We start from the raw sequence: 19,152 nt of genomic DNA on the forward strand, positions 1-19,152 counted from the left end.
ACAAACGGAGCTACGGATCAACGGGAAACAACGAAACAAGAAATGAAGCCCTACGTGTCAAATTCATCACCACACACTCCAATGGCTCAACTCTGGTATTTCCATGTAGCCAAGACAAAAAAACAAACCAACATGGATGGGGTGGAGCAAAGAAGAACACCACACCATCATCTATGCACTCACAAACATCAAAACACCAAAACTACACAATCTGCCATAAACAACATCATAGCACTTTGTGAGCTACATGCAAAGCACCTACAACCACCCAAATATGCCAAATAAGATATGTGGAAGTAGCTATCCAAGAGTAATACAAGCACAAGAAAAAATATCACACAAAGGAGTTAAACACAGAAAGTTACACAGCTGCAAACTTGCCCAAAAATATCAGATTTCAGGGACTTAGTGAAAATTCCAGATTCTCACTATCTGTTTATGCTCTGAAGCATTTTGACAGCATCCAAAACAATAGCTACAGGAATCCAAATGGAATGAAATTTTACAGGGAGCTAGACAAACACATAATCTTCAACTTTCCAGTTGAAAGCTAAGGCTGAATCACAACACATTGACCTGCACAAACTCATCTACAAGAGAAGAAAATATAAACACATAATCTGGAATTTCAGCCACATGCCTACTTTAAATGGGCACCACTTGCACATATGACTTCCTAATCATGAAACAAAAGCATCAAGTGGTAGAGGGGGTCACCCTAAACTACCACAACCAAGAATCAAACCCTTGTGCACACCACATCTCATGGAACCAAGCTCTAAACATAGAGCAACTCTGAAATATGTCATTTCCAGAAAGTGTTCCAATGGCAAAACTGATCTCACCAATGGACTCCTGGGATGATTCTACCCCAAAAACATATATAATACCTATGCACTTGCTTGGAACAAATGAGCACAAACTAGAAAAGAAATTCTACATAGAATCATATGTAGTGAATAGTGCATCATCACATGTACTAATCACTAGAGCACTCCTACACTAGCATATGCATATGTCCACATCATCAATGGGGCACATGAGGGGTGGCCTTATGCCTATGTGCCTTGGCACCCCACCACACCATCACAAGCAACAAGCACACCATAATAACATCACCTACACATAGGATCTAGCAACCCTATATAAACATGCACCCAATCCTTTAGATGCACTCCTACACATGATAATTCTACAATACACTCCTAGTGCAAACACCACACACTCACACACACACATCATCAACTACCTACACCACATATATACAAGGTGTGTGGGGAGGGGGAAACCCATCCACACACACTCACTCTCACTTGTGCACCAAAGGCACAAACACAACAACACCACAACAACTACACATGCCTACACTTGCATGAAAGGGCTAGGGCAAACCCTCAAGCTAGATCACTAGCACACTTAGCACCTAGAACACCATTGCACAAGCACATCTTCTACACATGCAAATAAATCTACAAGCACAACAACACATGCTGATAAGGGCAAGAAACAATGCCACAAAATTATCCTAGTAGCTACAGCTAATATACACACATGCTTATGCAAACAAGAAGTAAAACAAAGAAAGAAAAAAAAGATATGGGTGAGGGTTCGAACCCTGCACCTCTGGATGCAACAAACTGTAACACACCACTCTGCTAGGCACCATGTACTCGACAGAATAGGGCATCTAAACAGATTAAGCTGTTCTGCTGCGCTACACTACTGCCCGAAATTAAAAATGCAAAGGGGGGGGGTGCAACCCCTGGGACTTAGACCCTGAACCTCTCGAGAACACACACAGGTACATACCATTGCGCTACGATACGGGAGTCTGACAGAACAGGGGAATGGAGCAAGGTGAACTAGCACGAGCACATGGTGCTCTGCTCTGGACGCAGAGTCGCCGGCGATAGGGAGGACACCCGGGCTGATCTGCTACTGCTGCTGCGCTACGAGGGGCATGCCATCTATGCTACTGCACATCACTACAAGGGAAGCAAGCCCCTGCTCTACATCTAGCTCTACCGTGCACTCACACAAACAGACACACAACACATGCACGCAAGATCTACTCCCTGACAGAGGAACTCCGGCAAACCCTAGCCGATCCAGTCGAGGAGAAGGAGGGAGGAAGAAGGAGGCGAGGCTCCTCACCTAGGGAAGGAAGAGGGGAAGCCGTACGGTGGAGGAGGCCGACTGGACAGGAAGAAGACGTGCCGAAGGGTATCCTGTCGTAGACCGAAGCAGAGAACGTGGTGCACCGGGACCGAGGTGTTGACGTCGAGCTGGCCGTCGGTGAGGTCGCTCCCCAGCCTCAGAGACAGCGGGAATGGAGCGTGGGGTGCTCCCCCGTGCCCCTCGACATGGTGGCTGCGCCGGACGACGGCGGTTGCACGGGGGTAGACGCCGGCGGTGCTTCTCTCCTCTCTCTGATCCGAACTGCAGAGACTTACCGGAGGGGTAAGGAAGAAAGGAGGGGGATGGAGAGAGGTGGCGGCGCAGATGGGGAAGAGGAGGAACCCTAGAAGAGGGGAGGCACAGACGTCCACGTATATGGGGGGGACCTCGACGTTTGTGCCTCACGGCGCTAGCTCTCTCTCTCTCGGCAAGACTGACGGAAAGGGGGCGCGCGTGTAGACCACGTCTGAAGGAGGAAGGAGGGACGTGGGAGTTGGGCTACCGGGCGAGGGAAGAAGAGTTGGGCCGCCAAGGAGGGCGAGAGACCACCTGAGGCGCCACATAAGAGAAAATAAACCCTAGGGCTTTATCTTTATACAGGAAAAGCCAGAGAAGAAAATAAAGCACATAAAAATCTACTGGGGATAAAAACAAAACAAAAATACCCCTGATCATGATAAATCATGACCTATTTTATAAAATTAGAAAAAGGATTTTAGGAGCAAGTTAATATTTACAAAACAGCATGGTTTGGATCTGTTTTGTAATTTGTTTGCACCTATTAAACTTAAATCAAGACAGCAACTTCATATCTACAATCCACCACAACACAACCTAAATCATGGGCATTTTTAAATCAGAAAAGGAACAAGTGGAAATTGAGCTAGAGATAATTGGAGAGGGAGTTTTGAAACCCATGCAAGCCACAATGCACTATTCCTATTATCACATGCAAACTACTAGAGTTGCACCACACCACACATATCATAAAAGCACATATCACACAAGGTATCACATCACCTCATATGACCACAAAGCAACAACACATGACACATGGAATGATATGGAATGCATGCATGCAAAGGAAGAAATAACAAGGGGAGCTCCACATGAAATCATAAGCATAGATAGCTCTCATGTCCATGACAAGTTGGACCCACATGAAGAAGGTTCCAAAATGTGAAGATTACACACTTGGAGCCTTACAAGTGGTTCCGGCTATTGTCACTCCGGGGTTGCCGGGTCATAACACATAGTAGGTGACTACAACTTGCAAGATAGGATCAAGAACACACATATATTGGCAACAACATAATAGGTTCAGATCTGAAATCATGGCACTCAGGCCCTAGTGACAAGCATTAAGAAAGGCAAAGTAGTAGCAACATCAATCTCCGAACATAGTGGATACTAGGGATCAATCCCCGTCAAAACTAACTCGATTACATGATAGATCTCATCCAACCCATCACCGTCCAGCAAGCCTACGATGAGATTACTCACGAACGGTGAAGATCATCATGGAATTGGCGATGAAGGAAGGTTGGTGATGACGATGGCGACGATCTCCCCTCTCCGGAGCCCAGAACGGACTCCAGATCTGCCCTCCAAAGGAAGAACAGGAGGTGGCGGCGCCTCCGTATCGTAAAATGTGATGAACTCTTCTCCCTGATTTTTTTGTGGACGAAAGGGACTAAATAGAGCTGAGATTGGAGGCGGTGGAGCAACGTGGGCCGCACAAGCCTGCCAGGCACGGCCAGGGGGCTCCGCGCCTGGTGGGCTTGTGGGCTCTCAGCTCCACCCCTCCGGTTGATTCTTGCGCCAGTATTTTTTATATATTTCACAAAAAATCCCCGTAAATTTCCAGGTCATTCCGAGAACTTTTATTTCTGCGCAAAAACAACACCATGGCAATTCTGCTGAAAACAACGTTATACAGGGTTAGTTCCATTCAAATCATGCAAATTAGAGTCCAAAACGAGGGCAAAAGAGTTTGGAAAAGTAGATACGAAGGAGACATATCAAGGAACGGGTTATCACAACACAAAGTGTGTAGGTATTTCTCTCAGTTATGAAACCAAGGTTTGTCGAACCGATATGAATATCAACCACAACCGTCTTTAGCGACTGCACACAAAAAGAACAAACAACTTGCACCCAACGCGGGCAAGAGGGTTGTCAATCCTCTTGTCTTGTTATTTGCAAGCAAGTGAGGTGTGTAGATAATTGTAGATAACAAGATAAAATAACAAAGTAGGAAATCCCAATTTATTCTGTCATAGGTCTTCTCATATTCTAGTTTAAGGACAACCCCATGAATTGCAAAGTGGTGATGCTCATGTATAGTATCATGTGAAGTGAAAACACTCTCGAGAATATACCTCCCTTTAACACAAGCTGAATGACAAGAGAATAAAAGTCTATCGCAAGTAGGGGAGACCCTATTAACTTAGTCCATGCTTGTATCTCTTCTCCTGCTTTTCTGAGATCATCAATCGTTAGTCCTATGCTCATTTTAGAAGTAGGAGGGGTATTCGGCATGGCTTCCTTATATCGCCATATATCTTACCAAAAAAGGCTTTCACCCCGCTTTATATATAAAGTAACGATTATCAGCAACCCGGTACATACACACGTCACCACAACACACTCACACACCCAAGGCATGATACATAGGCGCTCAAAGCACGAACATCACCCCTAGCACTATGAGAGCAACTGGGGGATTCAACTATGAACACGCGACGGTGAAGAGATGAAGCCGCATATGACGAACCGTGGGCTCCAAGGCGGTGCCTTCAAGAAGGTTACGACTTCGGAAAGCCACCACCACCCGATCCTAGAATTAGAGTTTACCCTGGAGCAACACGACAGACAATGAGAGCCGCGACGCCACCTTTAAGAAGGGAACGAGCTACGCCGCCGCTGGTCTAATCGGACATAGAACAGGTTTTCAACTCACCGCCACCGAACGCCACATCCCACCTACCACGCTGCCCACATGACCATCGTCAGCGGGCAACACCAAGCGACGTGGGCTCTGCCCAGGAGCACCGTGCTACCACCACCAGGGTCGCCGCCCCGACATCCAAGACCTTGACACCACCTCGCCCGAGATCCGCCGCTACCCCAACCAAAGAGACGAGCGGAAAGGTCACACCTTTCGCACCCCTGCACGTCCCCAACTCTGAGACCCAATAGACCGGTGATACTTGTGATCGGCGTTGGGTTTTCCGTGAAGAGGAACGGGTTATCACAACACAAAGTGGGTAAGTATTTCCCTTAATTATGAAACCAAGTTTTGTCGAACCAATAGGAATATCAACCACAACCGTCTTTAGCGGGTGCACACAAAAAGAACAAAGAACTTGCACCCAACGCGAGCAAGAGGGTTGTCAATCCTCTTGCCTTGTTATTTGCAAGCAAGTGAGGTGTGTAGATAATTGTAGATAACAAGATAAAATAACAAACAAGGAAATCCCAATTTATTCTATCACATGCCTTCTCATATTCTAATTTAAGGACAACCCCATGAATTGCAGAGTGGTGAAGCTCATGTATAGTATCATGTGAAGTGAAAACACTCTCGAGAATATACCTCCCTTTAACAAAATCTGAATGACAAGAGAATGAAAGTCTATCACAAGTAGGGGATACCCTATTAACTTAGTCCATGCTTGTATCTCTTCTCCTGCTTTTGTGTCATCATCAATCATCACTCCTATGCTCCTTTTAGAAGTAGCAGGGGTATTCGGCAGGGCTTCCCTATATCCCCATATATCTTACCGAAAAATGCTTTCACACCGCTTTCTATATAAAGTAATAATTATCACCAACCTAGTACATACACACGTCACCACAACACACTCACACGCCCAAGGCATGATACATAGGCGCTCAACGCAGCAACATCACCTCTAGCACTATGAGAGCAACCAGGGGATTCAACTATGAACACGCCACTGTGAAGATATGAAGCTGCATATGACGAACCGTGGGCTCCAAGGCGGTGCCTTCAAGAAGGTTACGACATCGGAACGCTGCGACCACCCGATCCTAGAATCATAGTTTCCCCTGGAGCAACACGACGGGCTGTGAGAGCCACGACGCCACCTTTAAGAAGGGAACGAGCTTCGCCACCGCCGGTCTAATCGGACATAGAACATGTTTTCAACTCACCGCCACCGAACGCCACATCCCAGCTACCACGCCGCCCACACGACCATGGTCAGCAAGCAGCACCAAGCGACGTGGGCTCTGCCCATGAGCACCGTGCTACCACCACTAGGGCCGCCGCCCCGACATCCAAGACCTTGACACCACCTCACCCGAGATCCAACACTACCCCAACCAAAGAGACGAGCGGAAAGGTCACGCCTTTCGCACCCCTAGACGACCCCCAACTCTGAGACCTAATAGACCGGTGATACTTGTGATCGGCGTTGGGTTTTCCGTGAAGAGGAATGGGTTATCACAACACAAAGTGGGCAAGTATTTCCCTCAGTTATGAAACCAAGGTTTGTTGAACCAATAAGAATATCAACCACAACCATCTTTAGCGGCTGCACACAAAAGAACAAACAACTTGCACCCAACGCGGGCAAGAGGGTTGTCAACCCTCTTGTCTTGTTACTTGCAAGCAAGTGAGGTGTGTAGATAATTGTAGACAACAAGATAAAATAACAAACAAGTAAGTAACAACAAGGTAATGAAGGTTTTATCAATATGTTGTGAATAGTCTCGGGGGCCATAGCTTTCCCAAATGGCATCTCTCATGGGATAACATCATACAGTGGGTAAGCAAGTTACTGTTGGGAAATTGATAGAAAAGCAGATAGTTATGCGATATTCATGGCAATGATCATGTGTATATAGGCATCACGTCCGTAAACAATAGGCCGACTCCTGCCTGCACCTATTACTATTACTCCACTCATCGACTGCTATCCAACATGCATCTAGAGTAGCAACTAAAACACAGTAGTTCATGGAGAAGAATGACATGATGTAGACAAAGTCAACTCAAGCAATATGAATAAACCCCATCGTTTTATCCTTAGTAGAAACAACACAAAGATGCATCTTCTCCCACTTTATCACTTGGATATATAAATTCACCAGGTTGAACCTACCACAACGCACCTCTCTCACCGAAGAAATATCGATCTTGTTGTCCAAACTATTTCAAAAGATCAGAGAGAATTACGAACCTATCATAATCATGCACATAAGAATCTTATAAGTATTCAGAGGTGACTCAAATATTTAGCATGAATAATCTAAACATAAACGCACAATCCATTGGATCCCAACATACGCACCGCACCAAAGGAATTACATTATATGGATCAAAGCGAAGACGCGACGATCATTGTATTGAAGATCAGAGAGAGAGAGAGAGAGGGAGGGAGGGAGGGAGGGAGAGAGAGATAGAGAGAAAGAGAGAGAGATTGCCATCTAGGTACTGACTATGGACCCTTAGGTTTGTGGTGAAATACTTACATATCCTCGTGAGGGTAGCAAGGTTGATGAAGTGGCCCTTCGTGATCGATACCCCCTCCGACAGGGTGCCGAAATTGAGTTCCTGATGGCCTCCCGTCAGAACAGGGACTTGCGGTGGCATAAAAAGTGTTTTGGGACACCTTCTGGTGTTTCTAGGGTAGATGAGAATTTATAAGTCGAAGAAAGGAGTCGAGAGGGCCACAAGGGAGGCACAAGCCATCAGGGCGCCCCCAAGCCATGGTGTGTTGGCTTGTGGGCCCCTCGTGAGGCCTCGAGCCTTCTTCCGATGCTCGTTGGTCTTCTTTTTGACTAGAAAAAAATCATCAAAAAGTTTCGGGGTAATTGGACCTCGTTTGGTACGGAAAACCTGCAAAGTGAAAAACACCCAGAAAACAACAGCTCGCACTGGGCACTGGGTCAATAGGTTAGGGCTCAAAAATAATATAAAATGGTAAATAAACACCCCAAAAGTATTCTAGAATGATAATATATCAGCATGAAAGAATAAAAAATTATAGATACGTTGGAGACATATCAAGCATCCCCAAGCTTAAGTCCTGCTCGTCCTCGAGTAGGTAAATGATAATTTTTTTTGATGTGGCATGCTATCCAAGATGTAACCTTATGCATGTATGCTCATTGAGAAACGATGAATTGACAAACATTAATATAACAATACTTACAGGTATAAGCATCAAATCATTAATCTTTCAAAGTATACTATCCTCAAAGTTTGTTTTACCCCCCATCCATCTTTATTATATTAGCAAGGCATGGCTCCATCTTCACCATATTAATCCAAACGTCAAGCGCAACGGTGTTCAAGTCAGGCAATTGGATCGTACTTTTTCAATATGCATCAACTTTTTATTCTTCATGCAATACAAGAGTGTGAACCATTAGACATAGCATAAAGGTGGAATAGAATATGCTGGTAGGTTTCAAAGGGGTAAAAGTGGATAAGATAGTGTCACATCAACTAGGCGTACCAACGAGCTATGGAGATGCCCGTCGATAGATATCGATGCGAGGAGTAAGGATTGCCAGGTGAACGATGCACAAGAGCTATAAGTGTATGAAAGCTCCACTAAAGCTATGTGGGGTGTGCATCCAACTTGCTTGCTCATGAAGACCTCGGGCATTTGAGGATGTCCGTCATCGGAATATACAAGACAAGATTATGAAAAAGTGATTACCACTAGCATATGAATGATATAACATGAAACTCTCTATATGAAAAACAAGGTGCCACTTTGAGGCACAAGTTTGGTAAAGGATAGTAGCAAAGTCCCTTCTCTCTTTTTTATCTCATTTTTTTATGATGGGCTCATTTATCCTCCCCCATTTTTATTTCATTACTCGGACAATGCTCCAATAATGATGACCATCACACTTTTACTTACTTGCAACTCATCATGAAAACTGATAGGACGATATGACTCTAAATGAATGCCTCTGGCAGTGTATCAGGATGTGCAAAGATCTAGTGTGACATGTATAAAAAATATGATGAATGGTGGCTTTTCCACAAATACTATGTCACCTCTATATGATCATGCAGAGCATTATAATGATGAACGAACTAGTCATGTGAAGTGGCGATGGCATTTGCATGGCAATATATCTCGAAATGGCTATGGAAATGCCATGATAGGTAGGCATGGTGGATGTTTTGAGGAGGATATAAAAAGGTTTATGTGCAACAAAGTGTGTCATGTCACAGGGTTTGGATGCACCGGCGAAAGTTGCACCGATCCTCAAGGTGAGAACGGGCAATGCACGATACTAAAGAGGCTAGCAAATATGAGGAGGTGAGAGTGCGTATGTCCATGGTGTCACATTAATCATGAAGAACTCATATATTTATTGCAAACTTTTATTATTTTTATCACAAATCAAAGTACTACTCGCATGCCCCAAGGTAGAGGGTTGGTAGCAGTTAACCATCGCGCGACTCCGATTCAAAACAACACAAGGATTTCAACGAGGAATAGAAATATTCACACATCATCACCATGCCCTTTTAACTTTTTAGATGAACAAGGAGTTTAACAACTCTTAATATCGTCACCTATCTTAATTAATAATGCTGCACTCATAGCTTTTTCATATCACCACATCAATACCATTAACCCACAATTTCACTATATGTGCTACATGATGGTTTTATCATCACTCATTGGAAACTCATTATTTTTGATACAGTCTTATGACCCATGCAAATTACCGTCACTATTTGTCCAGATCACAAACAAATATAAGTGAAGAACGAGAGCATAATATTTCTATAAAATCTACATGCCATCGTGTTCAAAAAGATATAAGTGAAGTACTAGAACAACTGCTGAGCTCAAGAGATATCTGTGAAGCATATAGAGTATTCTAACTAATTGTGGTGATGCGGTCTGTCTCTCAAATAGGTGTGTTCAACAAACAATGATTGTGGCAAACTGAAAGTAAAAGCAAACAAAAGCAAACGACGCTCCAAGCAAAACTCATATCATGTGACGAATAAAAATATAGCTCCAAGTAACATACTGATAGATTGAGACAAAAAGAGGGGATGTCTTCTGGGCACCCCCAAGCTTAGATGCTTGAGTATTCCTAGAATATTACCTTGGGGTGCCTTGGGAATCCCCAAGATTTGGCTCTTCCTGCTCCTCAATCCTTTGTCCATCGTGACAATATCCAAAACTTGAAAACTTCAATCACATAAAACTCAACAAAACTTCGTGAAATCCATTAGTATAAGTAGCATATCAAATACTTTCAGGTGCTGTTATAAATTGATTCTTATTTTATTTTAGCATAGGTTACTTTATCTTCACTCCTCTATGGCTTATACCCCCGATACAGTCCATAGCATGAGCAAAATAAGCAAACTACACATGCAAAAATAGAATCTGACTGAAACAAAACAATATATAGTAATCTATAACGATCCTATACTTCTATAAGGCAAAAAAATCTGAAAAATTAGGACAACCTGAGGAATTTTTATAACAATACTGTGTAAAAAAATCATCTTAAAAGACGTTCTAGTAAATTGAGAGAGATTCTGCACTGGACCCCAAAGTTTGTGTTTTTGCACCATATCAATTTTACTTATCACGCAAATCATTCCAAAGGGTTTACTTGGCACAAACACTAATTAAAATATAAAAACACAATTATTACACACGCAATAATCATGTTATCACACACTAATAGAAATAAATGATAACTATTGGGTTGCCTCCCAACAAGCTCTTTCATTATAGCCATTAAGGTAGGCTTGAAATTTCAATGATGCTCACATTAAATACAAGAATTGAATCACAAAGAGAGCATCATGAAACATATGACTAGAACATTTAAGCCTAACATACTTCCTATGCATAGGAATTTTATAAGCACACAATTTATCAAGACAAGAAGTGTCTAACATAAACGGGTCTTTTGAATATATTAGCTAGTGGACGAGGATCATTTATCTTAATTTTTGCATTTTACTTTCTGTTTTGGTGTGACAAAGATAAAGATAGCATAGCTAGGCAAGTAAGCTAGAGAGCAAATATGCAAACTAGAGACAAGCAGAGGTAAATATTTTTGTATTTTTATTTTTTTATGAGACAAACTAAATATACCAGCAAATAAAAAGAGAAACAAGTGGATAAAATTTTGTGTGGAGTTACCTATTAGTTGGTGAGGATATTCCCCGACAACGGCGCCAGAAATCCTTCCTGATACTCGTGATCTGTGTCGGGTTTTCGTGAAGAGGAACGGGTTATTGCAACACAAAGTGGGTAAGTATTTCCCTCAGTTATGAAACCAAGGTTTATCGAACCAATAGGAATATCAACCACAACAGTATTTAGCGTCTGCACACAAAAGAACAAACGACTTGCACCCAACGCGGGCAAGAGGGTTGTCAATCCTCTTGTCTTGTTATTTGCAAGCAAGTGAGGTGTGTAGATAATTTTAGATAGCAAGATAAAATAAAAACAAGTAAATAACATCAAGGTAATGAAGGTTTTATCAGTATGTTGTGAATAGACCCGGGGGCCATAGCTTTCCCTAATGGGTTCTCCCGTGGAAAAATAGCATATGGTGGGTACACAAATTACTGTTGGGCAATTGACAGAAAAACAGATAGTTATGCGATATTCATGGCAACGATCATGTGTATATAGGCATCACGCAAATAAAAAAAATAAGCCAACTCCTGCCTGCACCTATTATTATTACTCCACTCATGGACCGCTATCCAGCATGCATCTAGAGTATTAAGTACAACAAAGAAATGCATGGAGAACAATGACATGATGTAGACAAAGTAAACTCAAACAATATGAATAAACCCCACCGTTTTATCCTTAGTAGTAGCAACACAAAGACGCATCTTGTACCCTTTTGTCACAGGGATATAAAAATTCGCCAGGTTGAACCTACCACAAGTCACCTCTCTCACCGAAGAAATATCGATCTACTTGGTCAAACTATTTCAATAGATCAGAGAGAATTACGAAGCTATCATAATCATGCACATAAGAATCATATAAGTATTTAGAGGTGACTCAAATATTTATCATGAATAATCTGAACATAAACCCACAATTCATCGGATCCAAACATACGCACCGCACAAAAGGAATTACATCATATGGATCAAAGCAAAGATGCAATTATCATTATATTGAAGATTAAATAGAGAGATAAATTGCCATCTAGGTAGTGACTATGGACCCTTAGGCCTCTGGTGAAGTACTCACATATCATCGTGAGGGAGCAAGGTTGATGAAGAGACCCTCCGTGATTGACCCCCGCTCCGACAGGGTGCCGGAACCAAGCTCCAGGTGGCCACTCGTCGGAAAAGAGACATGCAATGGCGTAAAAAGTGTTTTGGGACTCCTTCTGGTGTTTTAAGGTAGATGAGAATTTATAAGCCGAAGAACAGGGTCAGGAGGGCCACGAGGGAGGTACAAGCCATCAGGACGCGTACCCTAGGCCGCGCCCTGTTGGCTTGTGAGCCCCTCGTGAGGCCTCCAGCCTTCTTCCGATGCATGTTGGTCTTTTTTGATCCAGAAAAAATCATCAAAAAGTTTCAGGGCAACTGAACCTCGTTTCGTTTGGAAAACCTGCAAAGTGAAAAAACACACGGAAACAACAACTGACACTAGGCACCGGGTCAATAGGTTAGTGATAAAAAATAATATAAAATGGTAAATAAATACCCCAAAAGTATTCTAGAATGATAATCTATCTCATGGAACAATCAAAAAATTATAGATACGTTGGAGGCATCTCAGCCGACCAGACTGGCCTCAATCGGCCGGTCCTGCAGCCCCTAGCACGAGACAAGCACGGTCCCGCAGCCATGCGCGAGACGGGCTCGATCGTGCAGCCGGGCGCGAGACAAGCTCAGTCCTGCGGAACTGCGAGCGCGAGACGAGCGATGACCAACAAGTGGAAAAGGTCCATCCCTTTGATGAGGGTAGTGCCCGAACGACGAGGAGAGGTATCAAAGGCCAACACATCCCGCCTACAGACTAGCCAATGTGAGAACATGCTAGCCGCTGACGCAGCCGACATGTCGAGCTGCCGTGGAGCCATCCAAGGCCGGAGCAGCAGCCACACCACGACACTACCCAGCTCACGCCGCCCAGCAAGCTCCAAGCGTCTGAGCCACCGGGCACGCACCCATGCAACCCGCAGCCGAAGGGGAGCCGGAGGAGACGCCCCCGCACCTGGACGATCCAGATCGGGGACAGGAGTCCCAAACTCCCTGCTAGCACCAGCCACCATGGGCCACCATGCCGGCGGCCGCGCACAGGGCACCGCCGTCCGTGCCCTCCACCCATGTTTCTCGCCACACCCCCCATCCCGCTCCGCTGGCTAGAGTCCCAGGCCAGATCCAGCCGACCCGCACCCGCCCCACGCCACGCCCCACCGCACGAAGTCGCGCCCCCCCGCCCACACGCAGCCCTCCACGCCACTACCGTGTTGTCCAGCACCGCCGCCTGTCGCCGCCCAGCACCGCGCCCTGGCCGGGCCAGATCGCCCCGCGACGACCTCACTAGGCGAGTAGGAGAAGACTCCCCGCCGCCGCTCATGCCGGGTAGGCTTCGCCCGCCGGTGCGCCAGGGTAGCGGCGTGGGAAGAGGAGGAGGAGAGGGGTCGGGGCCGGCGGCGACTACAAGCCTCCTCTATCGTCTGCGGGAGTGCGAGAGGAGGGTTAGGTCGAGTCCGAAGACGTGTATATCCAAGCTAGTCTTTAGGGAGTGGTTTCCTCCTCATATCTCTTTGATCTTGTGGTTAATGAGTTGTCTTTATCCCTACAAGACGCCATGTCATCCAACAACCTCGCACACATTTCCTTGGGCCCTAGCTTCCCCCTATCTACTCTTTAATGTTTGCAGATATCCTCTTACTTTATGGCAGGACTGTTATTCATGAAGCTACCCATATCAGACAGATCCTTGAGCATTTTTGCGTTGATTCTGGCCAAACTCCTAATTGAAGCAAGTCTGCCACCCTCTTTAGCAGAAATGTTACTAATAATGTTAGATCTTATATTCAACATATTTTCCCGGTTCCTGATATTGATTGCAGCTCCATTCATCTCGAGCACCCTTTCATCTTACCTCCAAAAGATAGAGGTATTACTTACAACTTTGTGTATGACAAATTTAAGGCCAAACTTAGCAGCTACATAGCTAATAAGCTTTATCATGCTGCTAGATTAACCCTGATCAATTCTGTTTTTGCCTCTATCCCCATATATTACATCCTAACATCACTAAACTTATCATAAATATGTTCGGGGTTGCCATGTGTTTGTGCCACATGTGTCACACATATCAAGGTCCATAAACCCAAATGATAAGTGCCACAAAGCATCACTTTTGTTTAGGCAATGCTTACTAGGTTAGGAGAGTACAATGATTTGGCAATACTTATAGGTTAGAAGAGTACAATGTTTTTTTGTTGCAACGCATGGACATTTGTGCTAGTAAAATCTAACTCAAATTCAGCATAAGCTTTGCCATGCAGTAACTAAGGTCATTTGTGCTAGTAAAATCTAACTCAAATTCAGCATAAGCTTTACCATGCAGTAACTAAGTGCCAACAATTTTTAACCGTGGCAACAAGGGAGTTAGTTTTAGTGATATGTCCAATACATTCAAATCCATCAACATTTAAATCTAATAAAATGCCACCAGCGGTACTAATAAAAGGCACCATGTGTCGAGAGTAGTTAACATTGCCTCCAATAGTGAAAACCTGGGAAGATTGATCTCCCTTAGTTTTTCCTCAGAAAATTGATCTCTCTTAGTTTTTTGTAACCCAATAAAATCAACTATATTTACATATCAAGTCAAAAAGCTTTAAAAAGATGTGAAAGACCAAGATTTAGTAGCAAAATCTAGTTCAACAACAAAATCAGCAGTACCCCTCATTTGAAGTTGCCATAAGTACTTTTTTTTTAAAATGTCCAGATCGAGTGTGGTATCCATTGATCATAAGCAGGGAGCAGGTGGAGAAGTGACAAAGGCAATGATCCTAGGATCAAGGAAATAAGAAAAAGAAGGTGCAAAAAAGACATGCCCTTAGGCAAGAAAGCACGACCAATATTCTCACGTATGATCCCTGAAGAGGCTCTCTATGCATTTGAACTCAGCCTGCCTCCACAGTGAGAATAGTTACCAGAAAACCAACATCATTAGTGCCTTGATTCCCTTTTCATAGGCAGAGATCATGCTAAGATGGAGTTTATCACCTCCATCAAGTTCCTGCCTTGATCCCAGGTTGCGTGCGCAAAAGCTCCGCAGTCATGCCACCAAGCCATTTCATCCCAGGCTAACCGAGTGAAGTTGTAGTGCAAGAATAGGTGGTCAACAGATTCTGAATTGCGTAGGCAAAACTGGCAGAAGTAGCCATTAGGCCAACCACGACGCTGAGGACGATCATTGCACTAGAGTCGATTTTGGTGCAGAAGCCATGCACATATCTTAAGCTTGGCAGGAGCCCCAGTATCCTAGATCAGCCGCTTGAAGTCTTCTTGTTGCGATCCCAAAAATTGCAGGTTGTAGGCTGATCTTGCGCTGTACTCCCCGGAGCTGCCGAAGACTCATGTGATTTGATCACAGGCTCCAACATGAAGGTTGACATGCGAGCTGCTTAGTAGCTTGTGTAGATCAATCACCTCACACATTTGACTTGCAGTGTTACCATGGGTCACGTCAGAGACCCATGCATCATTGAAGAGCTGGAGAAGAAAGTCTTGAGGAGCTGGAGAAGCAAGTCTTGAGTGGTGTCAGCTCGAGACAAGAGTTATACCAGAAGTTATCCGTGCCCGATCGCCGTTGAAGTTGTAGCGTTATAGAGGACCTTGTCAGCATCATCGCACGGCGGCTCAGAGCCAACCCAGAGTCTGTCTGGGTTCCATCTCACAACGCTCTCCAGAATTTATTAGGCGAGCACATTCGCCTCCAATTAACCTTGCACCTATCACGTGTTAACTCTTGATCATGGGCCCAAAGGAAGCCTCCAATTAACCTTGCACACGCGTTAACTCTTGATCCATACTCTCGCGCTGAAACTCGATTTGTAGAAATAACCTTGCAGATCCACTGAAACTCGATCAAACGCTCCCCTCCGCTGCCCCCCCCCCCCCCCCGCGCCCCGCGCGGGCGGCCGAGGGGCTCCAACCCTAGCCGCCGGTGTCTTCCCATCCCATCCCTTCCCTCCGTCGCCTCTGGAGGAAACCGCCAGGCTAAGCCCGGGCGGATGACGGCGGTGGCGGAGGAGCCTCTCCTTCTCGCGCGAGTGGGTGGCGCGGGGCATCCAAGCGCGCGGACGTGCGTCCCCAGATCCGAGTGGCTCGCTCCTAGCGCGGCGGTGGCTCGCTCCCGGCGGCGAGCGGCGGCAGATGCAGCTGCTGCATCGGGCCGTGGCGCTGCGTCTCCTCGGATCAGCGACAACATGAAGGGACTTGGTTGGCTGGTCAGCTGTAGGCGTAGTTGACCCTTTGGTCATATCTGATCTGGCCTGAGTGGCTAGCTTGTTGTGCGGTGGCGGAGATAGGTGGTCGCCTGTGCGCATGATGTGAGACGGAGATTCGTCGAGCGGATCCGGGAGAAATCCTTCTTCTTGGCTTGTTGCTAAGTCCGGCTATGGCGGCACTCTTCTATGTCGTCACCTTCTTGGGGCATCGCCGTGGAGAAGCTCAAGACCTTTATCCGCTACCTCCAGGAAAAACCCTAGATCAGTAGATCGGATGACGGCGACGCGCAGGTGTCGTTTTCCTCTTGGGGACGTCATTCTTGGAGGTGTACACGAGCTTGAGGGACCAGTGGACGGCTTTTTTGGTAAAGCGGTGCTTCATCTTACTCATTGATGGCGGTGGATCTCGGCAGCGTGGCGAATCAGAGACTCGGTGTCTGATGCGTGGAGATGGACCTCGTGTCTGATGCGTGGAGATGGACTCGTGCAGGAGGTGGAAGCTCTCCGGCGTCATGGTGGCGTCGATGGAGAGAGGTCTAGCAAGTCGGTGTGTTATTTTCTTCTCTGAAGACGGATTGGTGAAAGATGGCGGCGACCACACATGAGAGTGCGTCGGACCGGTTTGTACCCTAAACCCAGTATGTGGCTCGGTTGGGGCCTCCGACTTTAGATGTTAGGCTTTGGTACGATGTCTGTTTGGTATTAGGCTCGGACTATCGGCACCCATTCATCAAGTGGTTAAGAGTAGCGATAGTTGTTGTGAAGATAGTGGTTTCGGACAACTGATGTACTACTTGTAAGGTGAATAATTAATAAAATGTAGCAAGGAATAAATAAACGTGTTAACCGGGGTTAATCCACCTTTTAAAGAAATAAATAAACGTGTTAACCGCATATTTTTTTCGATCTCCTTAATGATGAGCTTGATCGGGCTTTGATGGCCGTCCGTTAGCGCGAACTTATCGTCTTGACAAGAAAGATGAAGTTGTCATCAGCATTAGCAGGCCTTGAAAAGAAAGATGAAGTTGCCATAAGTACTACACGGAAGAAAAGATTACAAACTCCAAAATCTCATCATCTAGCTCCAGACTTAGATTTCAGGATTTTGATTATCAGACAATTCTGTTTCTCAGCCATCACCATGTTGTCAATGATTTGTTCACACTCAGCATGCCCACACCTTATCGTAAGTCTGTATTTCCTGTCAAGGCCTGCTGATGCTGAACCAAACTAAGCAATAGTAAAGGTAGCGGACTATGTTTTGGCATTTCATCTTTCTTGTTCATCAGTTTGGTCGGTCAAATGTACAGTTAGCAAGCACTAGGGAGAAGGAGCCGGTATTTGCGGCATTTCAGTTCTCCTTGAAACGTCATAGCTGCTAGCGCCAACGATTAGCAAAGGAAGAGTATACAAAGTCTCAGATTTCAGCAACAAGGACACACAAGACGACTGCATTACTGAAGAAGTGAAAATACAAGGATACAGTGTAAACTGGTTTGGGACGAGCTGCCGACCAGCCCACCACCACACCTCCCGACCGACACGGACACCTGACTGATTACCCTACGCGACTGACCATCAGAGCCTACGGACTACCAGCTACGAGCACACATGATCATACTACGTATGATCGCCTACATGCGTGCTTACGTCAGGACTCCTGACCTACATTATTCATCCGGCAAGGTTAACTGACACCCCACCCCAACCTAATTAAGCAGTCGTCTTGCTTGCTAGGCGACATCTAGGACTTGGTCTTGAACTTGGACTCGTCGATGTCGATGCCCTCCCTGGCGGCGCGCTCGCCGCCGGACTCATCGTTGGTGCTCAGCCCGCCCTTGCGCCCCATCTCGCTGTACCCCTCCTCCCCCATCTGCTCCCTGCGAGTCTGCCCGCCACGGCTGCGCCCTGCACAAATGCAGCATAGAGCAATGCTAGCAATCAGTATGGGAGGTCACAGATCGCTCAAGCAATCAGTACATCGACATTTCTCGCGCATGCACGTACCTTCGGCGAGGTTCTGCTGCGCCTCGAGGCTCTTCCCACCGGTGCCGCCGGGGACGACGGTCTCACCCTCGCGGGCCTTGCGGTCCAGCTGCGACCTCTCCTGCTGACCGGAAGCCATCACTCTCTTTCTGCCTGGGCTGGCCTGGCTACTTTAACCTCAGCTGGAAGGAAACGTGTGTGCTGTGCTGCTTCAGCTTGGTACGGTTGTTGTAGTTGATTGTTTGATGCTGGTGATGGAGGAGGCAGCGACGTCGCCCTTTTATAGCCGGCGAGGAGGCGCGTCGCGGGGCCAGGAGACGGCGCGTGTCCGACGACGCGGATGCAAGCCTCGGCTGTTGCTGTCCCTGATGCATTGACACGCGTCAGGCGAGGCGCCGGACGGATGACACGTCGGAGCGTGCTTATCCGAGGCAGCCACCGGAATGCGCTAGAGAGCTATAGGAGCCTACGTACAACACCTGCGTTGTCTTGGCACTGTCG

At 45.9% G+C, this 19,152-nt stretch overlaps 1 protein-coding gene across 1 annotated transcript; it reads right to left on the minus strand.

Moving 5' to 3' along the window:
- Positions 1–18,087: 18,087 nt before the first annotated feature.
- Positions 18,088–18,903, minus strand: LOC123441068 (late embryogenesis abundant protein B19.1A-like). Its single transcript, XM_045117593.1, has 2 exons — positions 18,673–18,903; positions 18,088–18,573 (listed from the first exon to the last, which is right to left on the minus strand). Exons 1-2 carry the CDS (start codon positions 18,788–18,790, stop codon positions 18,410–18,412), a joined length of 282 nt encoding a protein of 93 aa, XP_044973528.1. The 5' UTR covers positions 18,791–18,903; the 3' UTR covers positions 18,088–18,409.
- Positions 18,904–19,152: the final 249 nt, after the last annotated feature.

Source organism: Hordeum vulgare, chromosome 1H (assembly GCF_904849725.1).
Source record: "Hordeum vulgare subsp. vulgare chromosome 1H, MorexV3_pseudomolecules_assembly, whole genome shotgun sequence".
Taxonomy (NCBI): domain Eukaryota; kingdom Viridiplantae; phylum Streptophyta; class Magnoliopsida; order Poales; family Poaceae; genus Hordeum; species Hordeum vulgare.

What these genes read in the sequence shown, in the direction of transcription:
- LOC123441068 (XM_045117593.1), bottom strand. Translation starts at nt 18,790, where the DNA reads ATGGCTTCCGGTCAGCAGGAGAGGTCGCAGCTGGACCGCAAGGCCCGC. An exon ending in GCAGCAGAACCTCGCCGAAG is followed by an intron (nt 18,574 to 18,672) that starts GTACGTGCATGC and finishes GCATTTGTGCAG; the next exon opens with GGCGCAGCCGTGGCGGGCAG.